Source organism: Rhea pennata, chromosome 7, assembly GCF_028389875.1.
Source record: "Rhea pennata isolate bPtePen1 chromosome 7, bPtePen1.pri, whole genome shotgun sequence".
In the NCBI taxonomy this organism is placed as follows: domain Eukaryota; kingdom Metazoa; phylum Chordata; class Aves; order Rheiformes; family Rheidae; genus Rhea; species Rhea pennata.
In genome coordinates this window covers 3,542,300-3,559,497 of record NC_084669.1, presented here as the reverse complement: position 1 = coordinate 3,559,497, position 17,198 = coordinate 3,542,300, and the positions used below count along the sequence as shown (strand labels likewise).

General features: G+C 40.3%; 2 protein-coding genes across 4 annotated transcripts in view; one reads left to right on the top strand and one right to left on the bottom strand.

Moving 5' to 3' along the window:
- Positions 1–218: 218 nt before the first annotated feature.
- Positions 219–5,434, bottom strand: TEX36 (testis expressed 36). The gene is made up of 4 exons (XM_062580376.1): positions 5,216–5,434; positions 4,389–4,520; positions 1,739–1,819; positions 219–467 (listed from the first exon to the last, which is right to left on the bottom strand). Exons 1-4 carry the CDS (start codon positions 5,432–5,434, stop codon positions 219–221), a joined length of 681 nt encoding a protein of 226 aa, XP_062436360.1.
- A 4,842-nt stretch (positions 5,435–10,276) lies between these two features.
- Positions 10,277–17,198, top strand: part of EDRF1 (erythroid differentiation regulatory factor 1) — a 28,577-nt gene continuing 21,655 nt past the window's right edge. For 2 of the 3 annotated variants that reach the window (XM_062580559.1, XM_062580557.1), the window contains exons 1-6: positions 10,277–10,361; positions 10,947–11,155; positions 12,558–12,624; positions 14,054–14,179; positions 14,733–14,857; positions 15,334–15,493. In XM_062580559.1, coding sequence (XP_062436543.1) covers positions 10,293–10,361; positions 10,947–11,155; positions 12,558–12,624; positions 14,054–14,179; positions 14,733–14,857; positions 15,334–15,493 — 756 coding nt within the window. In that variant the 5' untranslated portion in view covers positions 10,277–10,292. Of the gene's footprint in view, positions 10,362–10,946; positions 11,156–12,557; positions 12,625–13,785; positions 13,852–14,053; positions 14,180–14,732; positions 14,858–15,333; positions 15,494–17,198 lie in introns of those variants that run through there. The other variant, XM_062580558.1, reaches the window with a different exon arrangement.

Genomic DNA, 17,198 nt, shown 5'->3' with positions numbered 1-17,198 from the left:
ATACAGCTATTTCTAAAAATATGTGCAAGCGTACTTTTCCTCATAATGCTCTTCATTAATTTTTGTTATTGTAATAGTTGTCTTCAGAGAAATCAACATGATTGCTAGTTTCAAATGAACTTTCAACTGCACTACCACATTCACTTTACACAAATGTTTATTTCATCATGTGTTTGAGTGATGAGTAGTTCAGATCCAAAGAAAAGGTGCTTTTGTAATTAACTTGACTTGTTTGGCTGCATGTTTTTTTCATCCTCAGTAATGGGTTTGTTAGTGTAACACTTTTCTAAGTGGTGTTTTGGATATCGCCTACAGAATGAGCACTCAGTATTTTGATCTTTAATGAATGACGTTTGATAAATGGTAAAGCCATCATCACTGCTAGGAACAGATTCATGTGCCCATAGGCAGAAGTTTTGTGAGTTCTGTTGCCTTCTCTCTGGTTCAACTTTCTTCCGTCCAAAACCCTACAAAAAAGATTGTAACAAAAATTCCTGTAAACATATGACTTAGGATGACAGTTTCATAGATGAAGCTTGCAACAGTCACTACCCCATTGGGAAGTTAATGAAGCTGTTACCACAGTGATTTCAAGAACTCATGGTCAATCTAAGCTAAAAATAATACTGCCTGACTTGCCTGTCTGAACATACATAAAGAGAAATATATTGACTTTTCACCTATTACTACTAATGAATCACTCATACTTAGCATCTCTGCAGCATGCTATATACTCAGAGTAACAGCTAGATTGATCTTCAGAGTAACAAATAATTAAGTTAATAATGTTATGTTTGGACTCTAGTAAAAAACTGAGACAGACTGAAAACCGGAATTTTTTAAAATATCCCTTACTTATGTGTCCAGTCACAGGAAGATGGAATCTGATTTTCACACTACGTAAGTTTCAGGAAACTTACTGGGAATTAAAGTTTATCAGTACCATCAAATCTATGAGACACTGAGTGTCATACAAAGTACACAGAAATTGAGGTATTCAATACTAGTGAGTAATGAATACCTAAAAATCTAGGTCTAAGGGAGCTCACATGTCAGACAGACATTCAATATGACAATTCACTTCCTCCTCCTCTATTCATTATCTTGTAAATTGTGCTATTTTTTTTGCTGCTTAGAAAGATGTCAACGATCTAAGAAGAACTGAAAAACATGAAACTGTTGCAAATACAGAAAAGCCAAACACAGTTTAAAAAAAATCAAAATTGTGGCTTCTGCTACATAGAGATAAAGAGATGTGTATTGGAAAATAATACATTCAGAAGATATATCTGGGATGTCCTATGGATTTCGTTAAACTTTTGAAAAAGGTGTATGAAAAATCAGTATGTGCAACTGACTTATGAGTGGCTGACAAAAGCTCAGTGCAAAGGCAATCACTTCTAGCAGAGTGATAGCACACGTAACTTAGTGCAAAATCTTAAGTCTTGCCCAACAGGAGCACTGGAAGATGCCTATCAAAGACCTAAATCACGGGCATTTTTGTTCCCCTCAAATTCTGCCCCTCTCAGTGACCATCTGTACTGCTGTATACCTACATCAGCCTGAGAGAAGTCACATCCCTATGCTAATAAAGGGTGTGTTTCTTTGTTGCTTATATTTCTCCCTTCTCACAGCTCTGAGCATCTATGATTTTTAGAAGGGAGAAAAATGATGTTGTCTTTAATCTCTAGCAGACTGAGAGATGCACCTTCTGATTTTCTCAGCGCTGGGTACTTACAAAATCAAAATATTCTCCTACATTCTGTAAACAATGTCTGTTGTCATGAGAAGAAAATGGGAAGTTGTTGTTCATTGCTTTCTGAAAAAAGAAGAGATGGGGGAAAAAATCTGAATTTTCATATACCCTGTCTTGCACACATACACACTAGTCTTAGTTCTTATATTCTGACAGATGCTGAAATTATAGTTGTATACCTTCTATCACTGGTATCATTTTCATATTTTTAATCTTAATTGCACATCATTTTACTGGGGCAAAATGGACTTTTTTCTTTTCTTTTCTTTCCTTTTTTTTTTTTTTTTTTTAACCAAAAAAGTCATCAGGAGGATGGGTGTTCCCTGACTAACTAAACATATACATGATTAATATAAAAGTATGAATTTTCAAATAAGAAATGCTGCATTCCATCTACAAGAAGCAAAAATTAGACATATGTCAGGATTGCCTTGTTTGATTCACTAGTAAGCCCAAAGCTAATTAAAATGAACTGCAAAAGGGGCCTCCAAACTGAACTAATCTATGATTTATGTACTAAATGTCATGTACACTGCTTGTTGCAGGGGAAGTGGAAGAGGTATTAATCGCATAACTAATTTATAATCTCATTTTTTAACATAATGTTCTTCCAGTATGTAAAATGAAACTACAGTTTTAGGAGAAAAGGGCATCTGCAAAAAAACCCTAATCGTTTAAAAAGTAATTAACATATTTAATTTTTTAAGCTAAAATGTGAAACACTAAAAACTCTTTTGGACTATTAGATTCCCTTGATTTCTCCTCCTGTATTATTTTTCTGTTTCACATTGGAAACATTTGGTTTTTTTGTAACTGATCTAGTGCTTTTTACTTTTAATATTGTGGAATAAAGTTTTCATCTTCCAGCTATGATATTCACCTCCATACAGAAGAACAAATTTTAATGTAATACAATTTTTAAAAACTGTTTCAAGAGTAAGTGGCTTTTATGAGATATACTCTGAATCAGTTCCAAAGACAAGATATCACAAGAGGTCTGATCCAGCAAGAATAATCAACAAATGAAAATCTGCCTGCATGCAGTCAGTTGCACAATCATATCCTACAGTATTTGGTACACTGGCTGAATTTGTTTCATTTTTGGTAGGTGCCCAGTTCACATAAAAATTCAGCCAGACTGTAGCCCAATAAGTGCAATGGATACATTCTTATACATGGGCTTAAAATTAAGCACCTTTTATGTTGCTAAAATGGTGATCTACTAAAGGACTCCACTGCAGTTACAAGCAAACCTTAACAACCTAGGAACGATGTTTATTACTAGTTCTTACATGTTGCAGGAAAATTGATAGCCAAGATGTTACATATTGAATACTCTCTTGAAATGATTCCATATATTAATTAATGTTTTTTAAAAATCTATTACATCATAAGACTATCACTAAATAAGAAATAAGAATTAATATAAGCTTAAAAAATACTACACTTCTGAGAAAATTAATTAACCACACCGCCAGGGGTTTCCTTTGTACAAGGAGATTAAAGACAGCTGCACATATAGCCAGTTTCAACAATTCTTTATCAGCAGTTTTTAGAAATGTCACATACACAAACCTTCTCAGATCGTTCATGTGACATCACATTTTAGCCTTTACTGCATCTTCATACTGTCATTGCAGACCTTTTACTTCTTCATTAATGAGAACTCGAAATTTCACTAGTTCTTGCTAACAGTGAAGGGTAGGTAAATGGACAGTGTAACACGAGATAACAGTCATGCTGGTGTTGATAAAAGGCCTATCTAACCTGCTTTTCCTTCTCAGAGGCTGAGGTCAGATGCTTTGCAGAAAGCTGTACAACCAACATAATATACTATAATCTCCTCCTTTTCACTAGCCCCAAGCTTCCATTTTAAGCATTCTTCCCAGCCAATTTCTGCTCTTGGTAACACCAAAATTTATGACATGAACTCAATATAATGTTATGCCTATTGGAAATGAAAACAGAAAATACTGTGTGCACAAAGTGTTTGGGTAAAGCAAAGCTCAGCATGACCACAGAATTAGGACACAAAGATATGCTTATGAAATTGTAATGTAATATATGCTCAAATTTTAAAAGTACTGTGTTTTGATTGTTTCCAAAATTGGCCCAATTTTCTCATTTTTAAGAAAGCCTTAAAGATATTTCAGATACGAAGTTTCTGATTTTTAAAGAAATAATTGTTTGCTTGAATATACAGAATGTCTGCTATTCAATTCAAAACAGCTGATCAACTTTTAATGGAATGCTCTTGCAGGGCTATTTTGCACATGTATTTTAGACTAAGATAGATCATAATACATTCTGACATACAGATGTGTCTCAAATAGCTATTACAACCAATGAAAGGGGAAAGTAACCGATACTGGAAACCAGCAGTAACTACAGGAGGACTTTGAGTACCCAAAATTATAACTGAGTAACAGTATATCATGAAGTACCTTTTTCCCTCATCGCAGCTGGCAATCATTTTAGACCCCAAGGCACAACGCCTGTCAGTGTGCTGTGACTGCTGCGTCACTGCCAAAAATGTAAGCGCTATTCTGACTTGTGTACCTTAGCAAGCCTTCACCCAGCAAAACCTTGCAAAAAGGGGCTTCTGTAAATTAACTGCATTCCCACAGCTCACCTGCTCCCGAGCTCTGTACCCTGGCGGCAATCTCTCCTCAATATACTGAACTTCTTTGGCGTTTTGCGCCTGTCTTAGCGCAGAGCCTGTAGCTGACTCAGGCTGGCTTTGACATAGTCCGATATGGGCGAACTGGAAAAACATAAAATTTTGATCCGTGAAAACAAATAAACCCAATCAGAAATGTGGACAGAAACTGTGGTTTGTCACTTTTTTTTTCATTGTTGGTGTTTCACCCCCACCTAGCGGCTTTCGGGAAAATCAGGCTCCCTCCGTATAAAACACAACCCCTGCCTTAAAAAACTTAGGATGTGGATGAATAAAACAGGTAAGAAAAACGGCACAGAATATTATTTCCCCAGGAAAGTCATTTGTATAACGGTAATTTATCTATTAGAGGCACTGATGCTGTAATCTCTTCTTTTTTCAGGCAGCTCCTGCTCCTCTGAGCGCAACGCCGCAGGCTTTCACGGCGGCCCCGATCCCCTGCCTCTGCGGTACCCGGGCAAGGACACCGACTGCTACCAGACTTCCCGGCTTGCTCTCCTCCCTCTCCCTGCGCCTCCTTTTTTTCCTCAGACCAGGAATGTGGAGCCTTGTTTTCCTTTGAAAATACCTCTGTCACCTACTGAAGCCTGGGGGCTTCCTTGGCAAAAGGAGCCTCTTCCCCCCACAGCCGCCTTTCCTCAGGAAAGGAGATGAGCGTTGGCAAAGTTTCGGGGCGGTTTCTTTGGAGGGTTGGAGTTTTAAAAGAGCCGAGTTTGGGACAGGAGCCCCGGGAGGTGCCAGCGCCGCGGCGACCCCTCCGCCCAGCCACGGGTCCTCACCCAGGCGCCGTCGCGCTTCGTGCAGGGCTTGGCCGACCTGCCCTTGGGCATGGCCGCACCGCCTCGCCTCGCCTCGCCTCGCCGCCTCGCCTCACCGCCTCGCCTCGCCTCGCCGCCTCGCCTCGCCCCGCCACCCCGCCGCGGTTGCCACGGTGGCTGCCTTGTCCCGCTCACAGAAGCTGCAGCGGAGCAGCCTCGAGGAGGAGGCGGCGCCGCCATTACGCGGTGGGACGAGCCCCCCACGGCGGGTGCCGGCGCCCTCCTCGTGAGGAGATAAACCCCCATCTGCGCGGTGAGACCCTTGCTTTGGGCGTGAAAAAGATCCCTCTGGAAATGCAGGCCTGCTCGCTCCTCCTGGCGTGGGGGGAGGCCTCCCCACGGCCCTCGCGGCCGCGTCTTTCTGAGGAGGGAAGGGAGAGGCGGCGGCGCGAAGGCTTCGCGCGGGGTGGCGGGGCCGGGCTGCCCGGGACCCTCCTTGCCCCCGCCGTCCCCGGCCTCCCGGCAGCAAAAGCTTTTCCCTCAGTATTACCCCTAAGCAATCAGCTCAATGACATTTTGCATTCTTGCTCTGAAGAAAGGATTTTTGACAAAGCCAAAAACGGGGACACCAGGTATATATATAATTTCTATTCTAAAATTCCTTTACGAAAACACACTTCTTAATTGTCTATACAAACCACGGTTATTAAAAAGGTCTGGCAATACCTTACGGATATTTTTGCTTTCTATTTTTGCACCTGTTGCACTTGTGTTTAAGTTGCTATTTATAAATAGGAAAAGGATGGAAGCAAGATGTGTCAAAAAACAGCATTACTCCAGGAGTTTAAGAAAAACACTATCACAACTGAAAACTGTGAGAGCTGGATATGCCTCCTTGGTAAAATAATAAACATTTGCAGAGTATTTTGCTATATTTTGGCCTACATACTCCATGCAAGTGGTGGCACAAGATGCTTAACACCTAGCACTGTGTTTTAAAATAATTATTATAAAAGCTGTCAATTAAGACTATAATTACTCCTCCTGTTAATATGGAAATACAGGGGTGTGGGTTGTTATTTTTTTCACAGATAGTTAAATCTAGGCAAACAATTATTTACACTTCTGTGCTGTGAGAATAACATTAGCAGGTTTAATGGCTTGGTGATAGCTACTATCATCATGCATCAAGAGCGATTACTGCCTCTTTTACATTAAAAGGTAGCAACTGTCTTCTTAGTGTGAGTGTGGAATGTTTTATTCATTGTTTGTTTAAAATATTTCTTTAAATATTTCCCATTTCTTTCTAACTTAAGAATGTTGTCCCCTACAAATTGAATTTTCATCAACCTACTTCTTCATTTTTAAGAATGCAAGTATATTTCAAGTATTTGAATAACATAAACACGAATCTAAAATTGTCTTAGTGTTTTTGATAGAATCTTTTGATTCACAAAACTAAAGTTCATAAAATTAAAGTTGTGATGCACATTTTAAACTTTATATTCAAATGTAATAGTCTTTCATTACTGTATAAAATCTGTTCCTGACTTACTAAATTAACTTGTAATTCTGTGCTATCAGCTATAAAAAGTGATTTCCTTGTATGGAGCTGTACGGGCTAGTATTACTAAAAGCAGAGAAAAAAAAACCCTGCTGATACGGTAGAACATCTTACAGTAGGCAATGATCACTGCCTGCAGCTTAAAGAAAATTGTCCCTACCTTAATAGCTCCAAGACTTAACTCCATCAGAGATGGTTTAAGATATAATTAGCATATTACTTGTGATTTAATTCCACCACTGCGAAAAATATGGAATCAAATTATGCTTCTGCCCTTTAAACCTGGTGTTAAAAACAAAGTCTTGGTTTAAAATAGCACTTTGTATTAGAAGATGGTACTTCTGGGTAAGTTACTCCTGAAAAGATACTAAATAAAATGCTAAAGACAGTAATTCTGTGGTAATACAAAAGGGTTAACACAAATACCCCTTTCTCTCCTAGGATAATCACCCGAAATATAAGTGCTAGATCCTGAAATTGTCATTTACCCTGTGCAGTACTATAAATAAGGCAAAATTTTCTCTTAAGGTTCTTAGTCAAAATTAATAATAGTTTGGGATAAAACCAAGAAATTATCCAGAACTCTTAACTACAAAACTGTACTTCTCTTCCGCCAAATAGTTTACCTGGTGTACGGCTTGCCTAAACAATTCTTACCCTACCCCTGAATATCAGAGGTACTTGTTTGTCCATTAGAATGTAAAGAATTCACATAATTTGAAATTCACAGTAGCTAAACTGTGCTAGACTAAACTAGGTTGTTAAGTAATATAAAACTAATTAAGGCTAAAAACAAATTCTATGGAAACTACAGTGAGACTTAATACAACTACATAAATAATGAATATGGTGACTTCAGTCTTGCACAATGTAAGCAGAAACACACCGTTACTCTGCACACTCCCTGCCAGCAAGCACGGCTCACACGATGCTGGGTATGGTCTAGGAAAACCTATTAGCAGTTCAGGAGCGGATACTGTGTTTGAAGGCATTCAGCTTTAGAGCGTGGAGACAACCTGCACTGTGTCATTTGCCTGTTGGTCAGAAAACTATTTGGTCTATAAATTCGTATTATAGATATAGTGCCTGAGATGGATATGGCAGCCATTTTTTTACAGTATTTTGTTAAAATTTTTTAATGGACAGGGGAGTGGAAAATGATCATTCTCTACGTATTTCACAGAAAGAAAAGCTGAGGCATGGTGAGACAAAGCCATTGCTTAAAATGTAACAAACTGTAGGCAAGACTAAACTTCCCCCTAATTCAAACAGAAACATTTGTTTTAAAGGAAATTTCAAAGCTCCTGCATGAAAACAATCTCTAGTTTACCATCTTACTATTAGACATAAGTAATGAATGGTATTTCAGAGTACAAGCTGCCATCAGGGAGTTTTTCAAGGCTCTCTTCTAAATGGCTTACTTTTTTTCTGCGGATATGTATTGGAAGTTTTGGTAATATATATAAGAGCAGTGGTTTGGATGCTGTTATTATTAACAATGCCATACTGTAAGTTACCTTCAAGTATAACAGCAGGTAAATGACTTGGATAAACTACTTTTAAGATGATTTACAGAGGCTAATATAAAACATGCTTATGAAAAATAAGCTGTTTCAGATAATGTAGTTTTGATTAAGAAAAAAAAATCCCAAACTGTAAACAAGCTCATGTTTTGAAATGGTTTTGTGACTGTATTGTCATCTTAGCCTTGAATGTGATGAACTGTACTGTCTAAATGTGCCAGGATCACTTCAGAAGGCTGTGAAAATAACTCATGTGATTTTTAAGATGGGGGAAGTCAGTGACAGAACTAGAGAAGGATAATAAAAAACATGACAGGCAAGAGGAACCTACAGTTTGCTTTTATTCCATTCTACCTATTTACAGATTCAATAACCTTGAATATATTCTTGCAAACTCAAACATCCATTTGGCTTTAAAAGTATTACATTTATAGATTTTTTTTTTCCCTGAAGGACTGCAATACTGTTTTGCGTTTACTGCTGTAAACAGACTTAGAAAGGTCCCTTCCTAACACCACAAAAGGATTCCAAAGGAACGCAAGCAATAACTAACTGAATCAAGATTTTGGCCAAAGTCTGCAGGGGCAGTAGGAACAGGTCCAATATAATAAAAGCTAGACTAAAAGTGCTTTAAAAATAGTATCATGTTTTTTCTTAGATTGTATACATCCATTTTCCTACCAATAGGCATTGCTCTATTTTCAATTTTGTTATTGCTAAGACATGCTTTATATTAGTAAAAATATGCAAAATTGGAATATTTTAGCTTCATTTACAAAGGAAACAAGGCCTGTGCAACTGCACCTTCTGTCAAGCCACCTAATGATTTTCAAATTTATAGACCACTCTGAATTGTGAAAAACAAAAAAAAATTGAAGGCAGTTAAGATCGTAGAAACTTAGTAAGAATCAGTGACAGGATAGGAAGTTGCCCCATTAAGAGAGGCAGACCACACTCAGTTGCCATATATTCAGCGCAGGACGATCATGCTGGCCAGCCTCCACTCGCAGGATTTCCTGGCTAGCCACAGATTGTACTGTCTCTCTTGGCACAGAGGTGTAACAAAGGAAACTTGTGGTTCTGAACAAAGGGCACCATGTCACAGGAAAACATTAAATGGTAAATGTTAAAATTAACTTTGTCACTATACATGGAACAATCTGTTTGCTTAAAACCACCACATCTGAGACTTTTGCCAAATTCTGTGCCTAACGAGGCCAGTATGCCCAAGGCATTTGTAACCCTGTATTTTAAGGTGCCCATCACCAAGTTTTTACTGTTGCAACCGCTCAGTATGTGTGAAAATCAGGCCAGTAAGCCCTACGGCCTGCTCCAGTATTCAATCCACCGTAGCGACGGGCTCCTCCCGGGTAGGGGCGCGGCAGCGCAGGCCGCCTCCCGGGGCCGGTGAGGCCCAGCGGCACGACGCCCCCTCAGTCACGCAAGGACGGAGCGGGGCGGGTGCTGACGGCGCAGCTCCCGGCGCCCTGCGGACGCCTCCCGCCCCCGCTCCGCCCTTGCGCCGGCGAAGCCCCGCGGTGCGCCCCGAACCGGGCCGGCAGCCACGGAGACAGCGAGGCGCGGCGGCCCGGCGGGCGGCCCGGCGGGCGGGCGGCTGCTCCACGCTCCCCTCAGCCGCACCGCGGCACCGCCCGCTGCCCCGCGCCCCTCAGCGCCCCCGCCCCGCCCCGCCCCCGCGCCCAACCCACCGCGCTTCCCCCATTGGCCCCCGCCCGCTGCGGGCCCGCCCCTCCCTCCAACTCGACCCACCGCGCTTCCCCCATTGGCCAGCGCCCGCTGCGGGCCCGCCCCTAGCGCCTGCAGGGACTTCGCGGGAAAGCGCGCGAGAGGTGGCTCTGCCGGCGGCTCCTCCCCCCCTTCCCCGCGCTTACCGCTTCCGCCGGCGCTGACGGCGGCTGCCGCCCCCCGCGGGCCCGGCGAGACGGAGCCTCCCGCCGCGGGGCCGCGGCCGCCGCCCGGCCCGGCGCCGCCGCCGCCAGGCGAGCGGAAGATGGAGGAGCCCTGCGCAGCCGCGGGGGCCGCCGCCCCGCCGAGAGGAGAGGCGGAGGAGCCGCAGCAGGTACCGGCGGGGCCGGGGGCAGGGAGGGAGAGGAGCCCCCTGCGCCGCGCTGCCGCGGGCCGGCTCTGCCGCGGGGCTGCGCCGCGTGTGGCACTGCTGCGTTTAAACGTGGCGTGCGGGAGCGTGCCCTGGATCCTGCGCCGGCCTCTGCGTGCTCTTCGTGGGTGTCCGCTCGGCGGCCGCGAGCGTGGCGGCCGCGTACCTCACCGCGCGGGGGTAAGCGTGGCCCTTTGAGGAAGGCGTGTCACTAGTTTTAACGTTGTTTTTCTTGTGCGCGTTCAGCTGCAGCGCTGGTGTGAGCTGTGCTGTAGTTTCAGGCCAAGGCGTGAGTAATCCCCGGTCTCGGGGGAGCTGGGCTGCCCTTCGTTTCCCGCAGCGCTGTGGCGCTGACTCTGTGTGGGAATTGAGGGGACTCCGTGCAGCGAACGTGTGTTAAGAGCGGTTGAGCAGAGTTGAGAGCGAATGCAGGGTTTTACCCTGCAAAAATGACTGATGTTAACCACAAGTGCACAGATATAAAACAAAATCTCGTAGCTTTAATTCGTATTATTATAAACAAAAGACTAATATTTCCTTGAATACCAGGGGTCGCTGTTGTTTCTCGGAGGCAGTGAAGTGAAGAGCAGCGCTGTGGTGAAATACTCCTCTGCCCCACCGCAAGCAGCGTTTGCCCGTCTTCAAGAGAAGACTGATTTGAAACTTCCACCTGCGAACTGGTTGCGTGAAAGTGCTAAGCTGGGACCAGCAGGTACAACTATTCTGGGCAACAACAAGAAAAGTAAACCCTTTTCAAGGTAAATGCGTCAAGCTCTATTTTTATTCCAAACTTTTAAGAATAAATTTAACAGTGAACTTGGACCCTATGTAATTCAAAATATTATACATATTTTGTATTATACCAAATATGTGTTACTTTTTCTTCACCATTCCCGCTTTTCTTCTTCTGTGGTTTTTGCCTGTATGTTATAGTCTTGTTTTCTATATAGATGATTAAGGATGCTAGTAATGTTGACCTTCATGTTGGTCTGTGATTGTCTGTTGTCAGTTGGTCAAAATCAAACCAGACTGGTTCAGCTAGCCATTTGGCTTTTGATAACATAAGAAATTGGAACAAACATAAATCTTCCTGACACTTCAGCAGCTGTCTTGGTAGTTTTAATCTTTAGAAATCAGAACTGGCTAACTAATGGAAAAAGAAACTTCACAGTCCTGTCAAGAATATGCATGGCAGTTAAAATAAGTGGCAGAACTAAAAAGCAGTAATATCTTTCAATATGGATGTTTGTTAATTAGTTGGATGAAGCAAATTCTGTGTGTTCCTAAATAGGAAATCTAGCTCCTGTGCTGAGCAAGCAAAAATCATACTCAACTAGTTAGTGAAATTTAGCAGTGTGCCAAAGGCTTGTGTTTAAATCCTTGTAATTGACAATAGGGGACATACTTTTTTTTTTTGAGTGGAGCAACATGTTTCTTCTCTGGGCTTTATCAACTTTTAAATACTATGTTTGTCAGATAGCAGCTGGCAGTTTGTTTTTGTCAATTTTTAAACCTAATAATGAAGGTATGAGTTCAGACATTTATATATCATATATTTGATTATGTTATGGCACTACCTGGTTTAATTTGAAAGAATGATCTGCATATTGAAGTATTCCGGTTTAAATAGCTTGTAATTTAGAGAGGCCTTAATAAGGGCAGATACAGATATAAGGATGTGCTTATTGAAATAATTAAGCCAGTTTTGTGTTTTGAAAAAAGAAGAAAAATATTGTTATAGAAGCAAAATAAAATGCAGATGCCAAAATTAAAGAATAAAATGTGCTTCATTTCTTTAAAGAGAGAAAACATTTGAAAAACTGATTTGCTCCTTTTTAGTAAAAAGGCAAGGAGGGGAGTCATTTCGTAGAATCCAGTTCTTCTATTGATGTGTGTGTTAAGACAGCTTATTTTCTTATTTCCTTGCTTTTTAACAAAAATTAAACTACTTTTGGGCATGTCTTGAACTTTGATCTAAATAATTCCAGTGGTATCAGTGGAAAACTTGTGGAACTTCAAAATGATTTTGTTAATTAAACTCAGATCTCATTATAGCTAGTAGGGCTTAGCTTTCAGAGGCTGAGCATATTTTGGAGAACAAGTAGCTGTATTTTTAATGTCACATTACATCTATCTTAACTTGTAATATTTTCTAAATAGCTTTGGAATGGCTTATGACTTCATTGACTCAATTGGAAATGATGTGGATGTTGTGTCTGATTCAGAGGTATGTATAACTTTCAGTTCCATGATTCAAACATTTATGGTGTATAAATCTCATCTTAAGACACTGTCAAAGAATGATCTTTGTGTCTTTTGAGGAAAAGTCCCCTAATGAAATACAAACAAATGATCTAATTTTTGCCCTGTCATCAAAGGGGGTTGTGATCAATGAATAAAAAATGTAGATAAAATCATATTTCCAGTGCAGTTTTACAAACAATCTTCAACTAAAATATGCAAGTCTGTGAATGTGATATATCAGTTTATAATGTAGGTAAGCCTTGTGTGTGTGCAATACAGTTATTTGATGCAAATTATTGCTGCTCTTAGGATTTGTTTTCTTCCTTCTCATCCGGAAGAGAGAGACTTCTTCCACCTTCAGCGCAATCTTCTTTACTTTTCTCTGACTTTACCAGCACCAGAAATGTTGGTGAATCTTCTGTGTTAAATTCAGATGAGATTATTCAGGGGAGGAAACATGCATATTCAGTTATCTCTATATTGATCTTGGACAGATTTTTACTAAACGTAGATTGATCGATAACTCTCTATTTACATGTGTGTATATACACACAATGTGTCACTTCTGATAATGGGTTGTGAGGATCCAAAGAGTGATCATGTTTAATCGTTGCATAGTATTTATACTTGTTCTTTTTTCTCCTTTTTCTTTTTTTCTGCTTTTTGATCAATATTGATCAATATTGTTTCACCGCTTGCTAATTCCTTCTGCTGTATCTGTCTGTTTCCTGTTTCTTACTAAGCTGCTTGATATAGGAGTGGTGCTCTTGTTTTCACACAACCTAATGCAATGAGACCTAATCAGTGACTGCAGTTTTACAGCTGGCTTTTTCTTTTTCAAATGCACTGTTTGTGTAGGAATGAGAGGTGTTTATATTCCGTAGTGAATGCATTTATTTGCCATTAGAGCAATACTGGAAAATAGTGAGTCTTCTGTTGCTGTATAAGTTTAAATCCAGTGGCTTTAATGACTGGCTTCAACAATATTAATGAGTGAAAACATTTTTAGGTGATGGCAGTCAGTCTGATGTTGCTTACTCAACTGTACAGATCCAAGTGTAAGCACGCATTTTAAAACCTGGCAGTGTTCGTGCAAATGAGTGAGGAAGAGAGAAGGAAGAGGAGAAAAATGTTGTTTCTTAAGATGTCTTTTGTCAGTGATGGATGTGAAGAAAATCACTATCTGAAAAACTAGCTTATTGCAGTTATGGTAAGGGAGTTGACTGCGCATGTTAAACATCCCTAAAGGCTGGAATGGCCTTCTTAAAAAGTCTAGCTTTTTAAGGTTTTATTTACCTGCCGGTATCTCTCTGATGTTCGTGCTGTATTCTTGATCTATAGCTTCTGAAGAATTATATCTTAAATCCAGTATAGTTATATGGAATGTAATCTGTTTTCTTTTCTGTTGTAAGAATATTAAAAAACTTCTGAAGATACCTTATAGCAAGTCACATGTGAGCATGGCAGTACATCGAATTGGGCGGACCCTCTTGCTGGATGAGCTAGATATTCAAGAACTCTTCATGAGATCATCTCAGGTTAACCATTTGTTTTTAAGTATGTCATATAGTCAAAATGTAGTATTTCAAGAATGGTGTAGGGGCAAGCATATATATATATATATATATATATGTGTATATATATATATATAAATAAAAATTATGTATATATCAAAGTGTGTGCAAGTACAGAAAATCTGCGTGAAGCAAATGCTGCTATTGTACAGCAATTGGTTTATCTACAAACTGCTACAGAGAATCTGATGTCCTTTTACTTACGATACTGTAGGATTGAAATTCCATGTCCCAGTTCCCTGTAACTGCTTCAGTATTGTTGTACTATTTTAGAAATTTTATTAATAATAAAATATGTAGTATTAATTAATCTCTCACACTCAACTTTTTGTGAGAAAAGATGGTAATGTAACTTTGTAGCTAAACTCTTAAATTGGTTATTTGTTGAAAACATTGATGCCTTCTAAAAAAACTTTCTGCCATTTGCTGGGGATGAGTATTCATAAGCTAAATTAGGGACTTGGTTTGTTTTGTAGATGTTTCTTCACATTAATTTCATATTTATGATATTACCTAGACAGGAGACTGGACATGGCTTAAAGAGTTTTATCAAAGGCTGATTGATCAGAAGTGGCAGCGAAAAAAGAAGAGCAAAGAGCACTGGTATCAGAAGGCTATACTTTCCAAATTTTTGTATTACAGGTAACTTCATGCTTTCATCAGTTTGAATTCTGTGCCACCTTATTTTTCCCTGGCTCCTTATCTTGAAATAAATGTTAGAATTGCATTGTGGTCTGTCTTATTTACTGCTTTATTCTTTTACAGAGGAAATTCAAAGTTGAGATCAGGAAGTAGCTAGACTATCAATGTTTTAATAGAAATTAAAGTATTTTAAAGTAAAGTGAAAATATAAAGTAAATAGCATGACTTAACTGACTACGTATCTCAATATTCCTCCAAAGAACTGGGCCTGAGGGAAGACATTAAAATATGCAAGATTCAGTAATACGGCAGATACCGTAATCGAAGAGTTTGAGCAATGAACAACTTGTCAATATACCAATCTTTTGATATATTAGCAAAGCCATTCTTTGCAAATAAAGTGCATAAAATATAATAATTCTAAAGCAGATTCTGATTGTATATTGTTGACTGAACCTTTGATATTGCTTTGTCAGTATTAATGGTGATGGAGCTGCTCAGCCTGTTCCTTCCACTTCAAAACAGCACCAGGATGGTCCTGTTTCAGGTGAGAGTGATGAAGCAGGAAGGGCCTCCTGGCCAGCTCCCTTTGAAATGCCTTCTTCAATATCTGAAGATCCAGGTGCCTCTAACCAGGTTAGTTCATTATATTTTAAAGGAGACCTTGGTGGGGAATATAATTACTGAAAGATTTGGAGAGGTGCTATTGAAGTAGTCATCTTTACTGGAAAAGAATGACCAAAAATAGAAGAACAACTTTGTGGTACCTGCATTTTAGCTCATGCCAGTGTTCCCTAGCTCCAAATTTCAGAAATACGTTTTTCTGTCATTTTAGTATGTACTTATGTGTTTTTGAGAGACAAAACATTTAGCTAAGAGTAATCTTCAATTATTTCACCTGAAGGAGCAGGAAAAATTGATATTCATTCAGATGGTATTTATGAACACTTAAGGCACTGGGCTTTTTCTTTTCAAATATGCCATTAAAATTAGGTGAAGATAGAACTAAGGATCTACTAAAATGAAGATGCAAAACAGTTGAGTAACACATAAAAATATTTGTCATGAGATTATACAAATAGAAAAGAGATGTTCACAAAATCACAGAATGGTTGAGGTTGGAAGGGACCTCTGGAGATCATCTAGTCCAGCCTCCCTAGGTCACCTAGAGCATGTTAGACAGGGTTGCATCCAGCCAGGTTTTGAAGATTTCCAGAGAAGGAGACTCCACAACCTCTCTGGGCAACCTGGTCCAGGGCTCCGTCACTCTCACAGGGAAGAAATTCCCCCTCACGGTCAGGCAAAACTTCCTGTGCTTCAATTTCTGCCCGTCGCCTCTTGTCCTGTCACACGGGACAACTGAAAAGAGTTTGTCCCCGTCCCCTTGACACCCTCCCTTCAGGTACTTGTACATATTGATAAGATCCCCCCCTCAGTCTTCTCTTCCCCAGGCTGAAGAGGCCCAGCCCTCACAGCCGTTCCTCCTAGGGCAGGTGCTCCAGCCCTCTGACCATCTTCATAGCCCTATGCTGGACTCTCTCCAGTAGCTCCATGTCTCTCGTCCTGGGGAGCCCAGAACTGGACGCAGTACTCCAGATGAGGCCTCCCCAGGGCTGAGTAGAGGGGCAGGATCACCTCCCTCGACCTGCTGGCAACAGTCTTCCCAGTGTACCCCAGGAGACCATTGGCCTTCCTGGCCACAAGGGCACATTGCTGGCTCATAGTCAACTTGTCCAGTTACAGTAATTAGGCAGCAAACTGATAATACCATTAGGCTCTAAACCAGGGTTTCAGTCTGTGGCTAAGCCTGTTTATGTGAAAACTGTTAATTCTTGTGGTTTTTTTGAGTAACGTAATACAGGAATTGAGTAAATCTTTGAGAGATTGAAAAATCAGTTATTTTCTGTCTATGTTAAGCATGATGCTAGATGATCATTATCATCTTAGGTAGTACTACCAAAAGACTTGGATAGGGAATTTGTGAAGACTCTAACTCGCATCAGTCATAAGATCGTGACTTTGTGGTATGGTAGTGTTCTAAAGTGGTGAAATAAAACTTCAGTACTTGAAAGTTTTTAGGAGGAGAACTATTTCTGTCTTACACTTTCTTGAGGAAGCATTGCCAGCTCAGACAGGCTGTTTGTTGTAAAGTCTTGTGCATTTGTATAATGTAACTCTTCTTTATAAAAAGCTTACAGGATAGAGGACTTCTGGGAGATGGATAATCTGGTTCTGACTCTGGGGTAATAAGTGATTTGTCTGAAAAGCTTCATTTTTCTTTCCAAATCTTGTGAGAATATAAAGTATAAAACTTATATTCTAATTGCAGAAAAGAAGCATT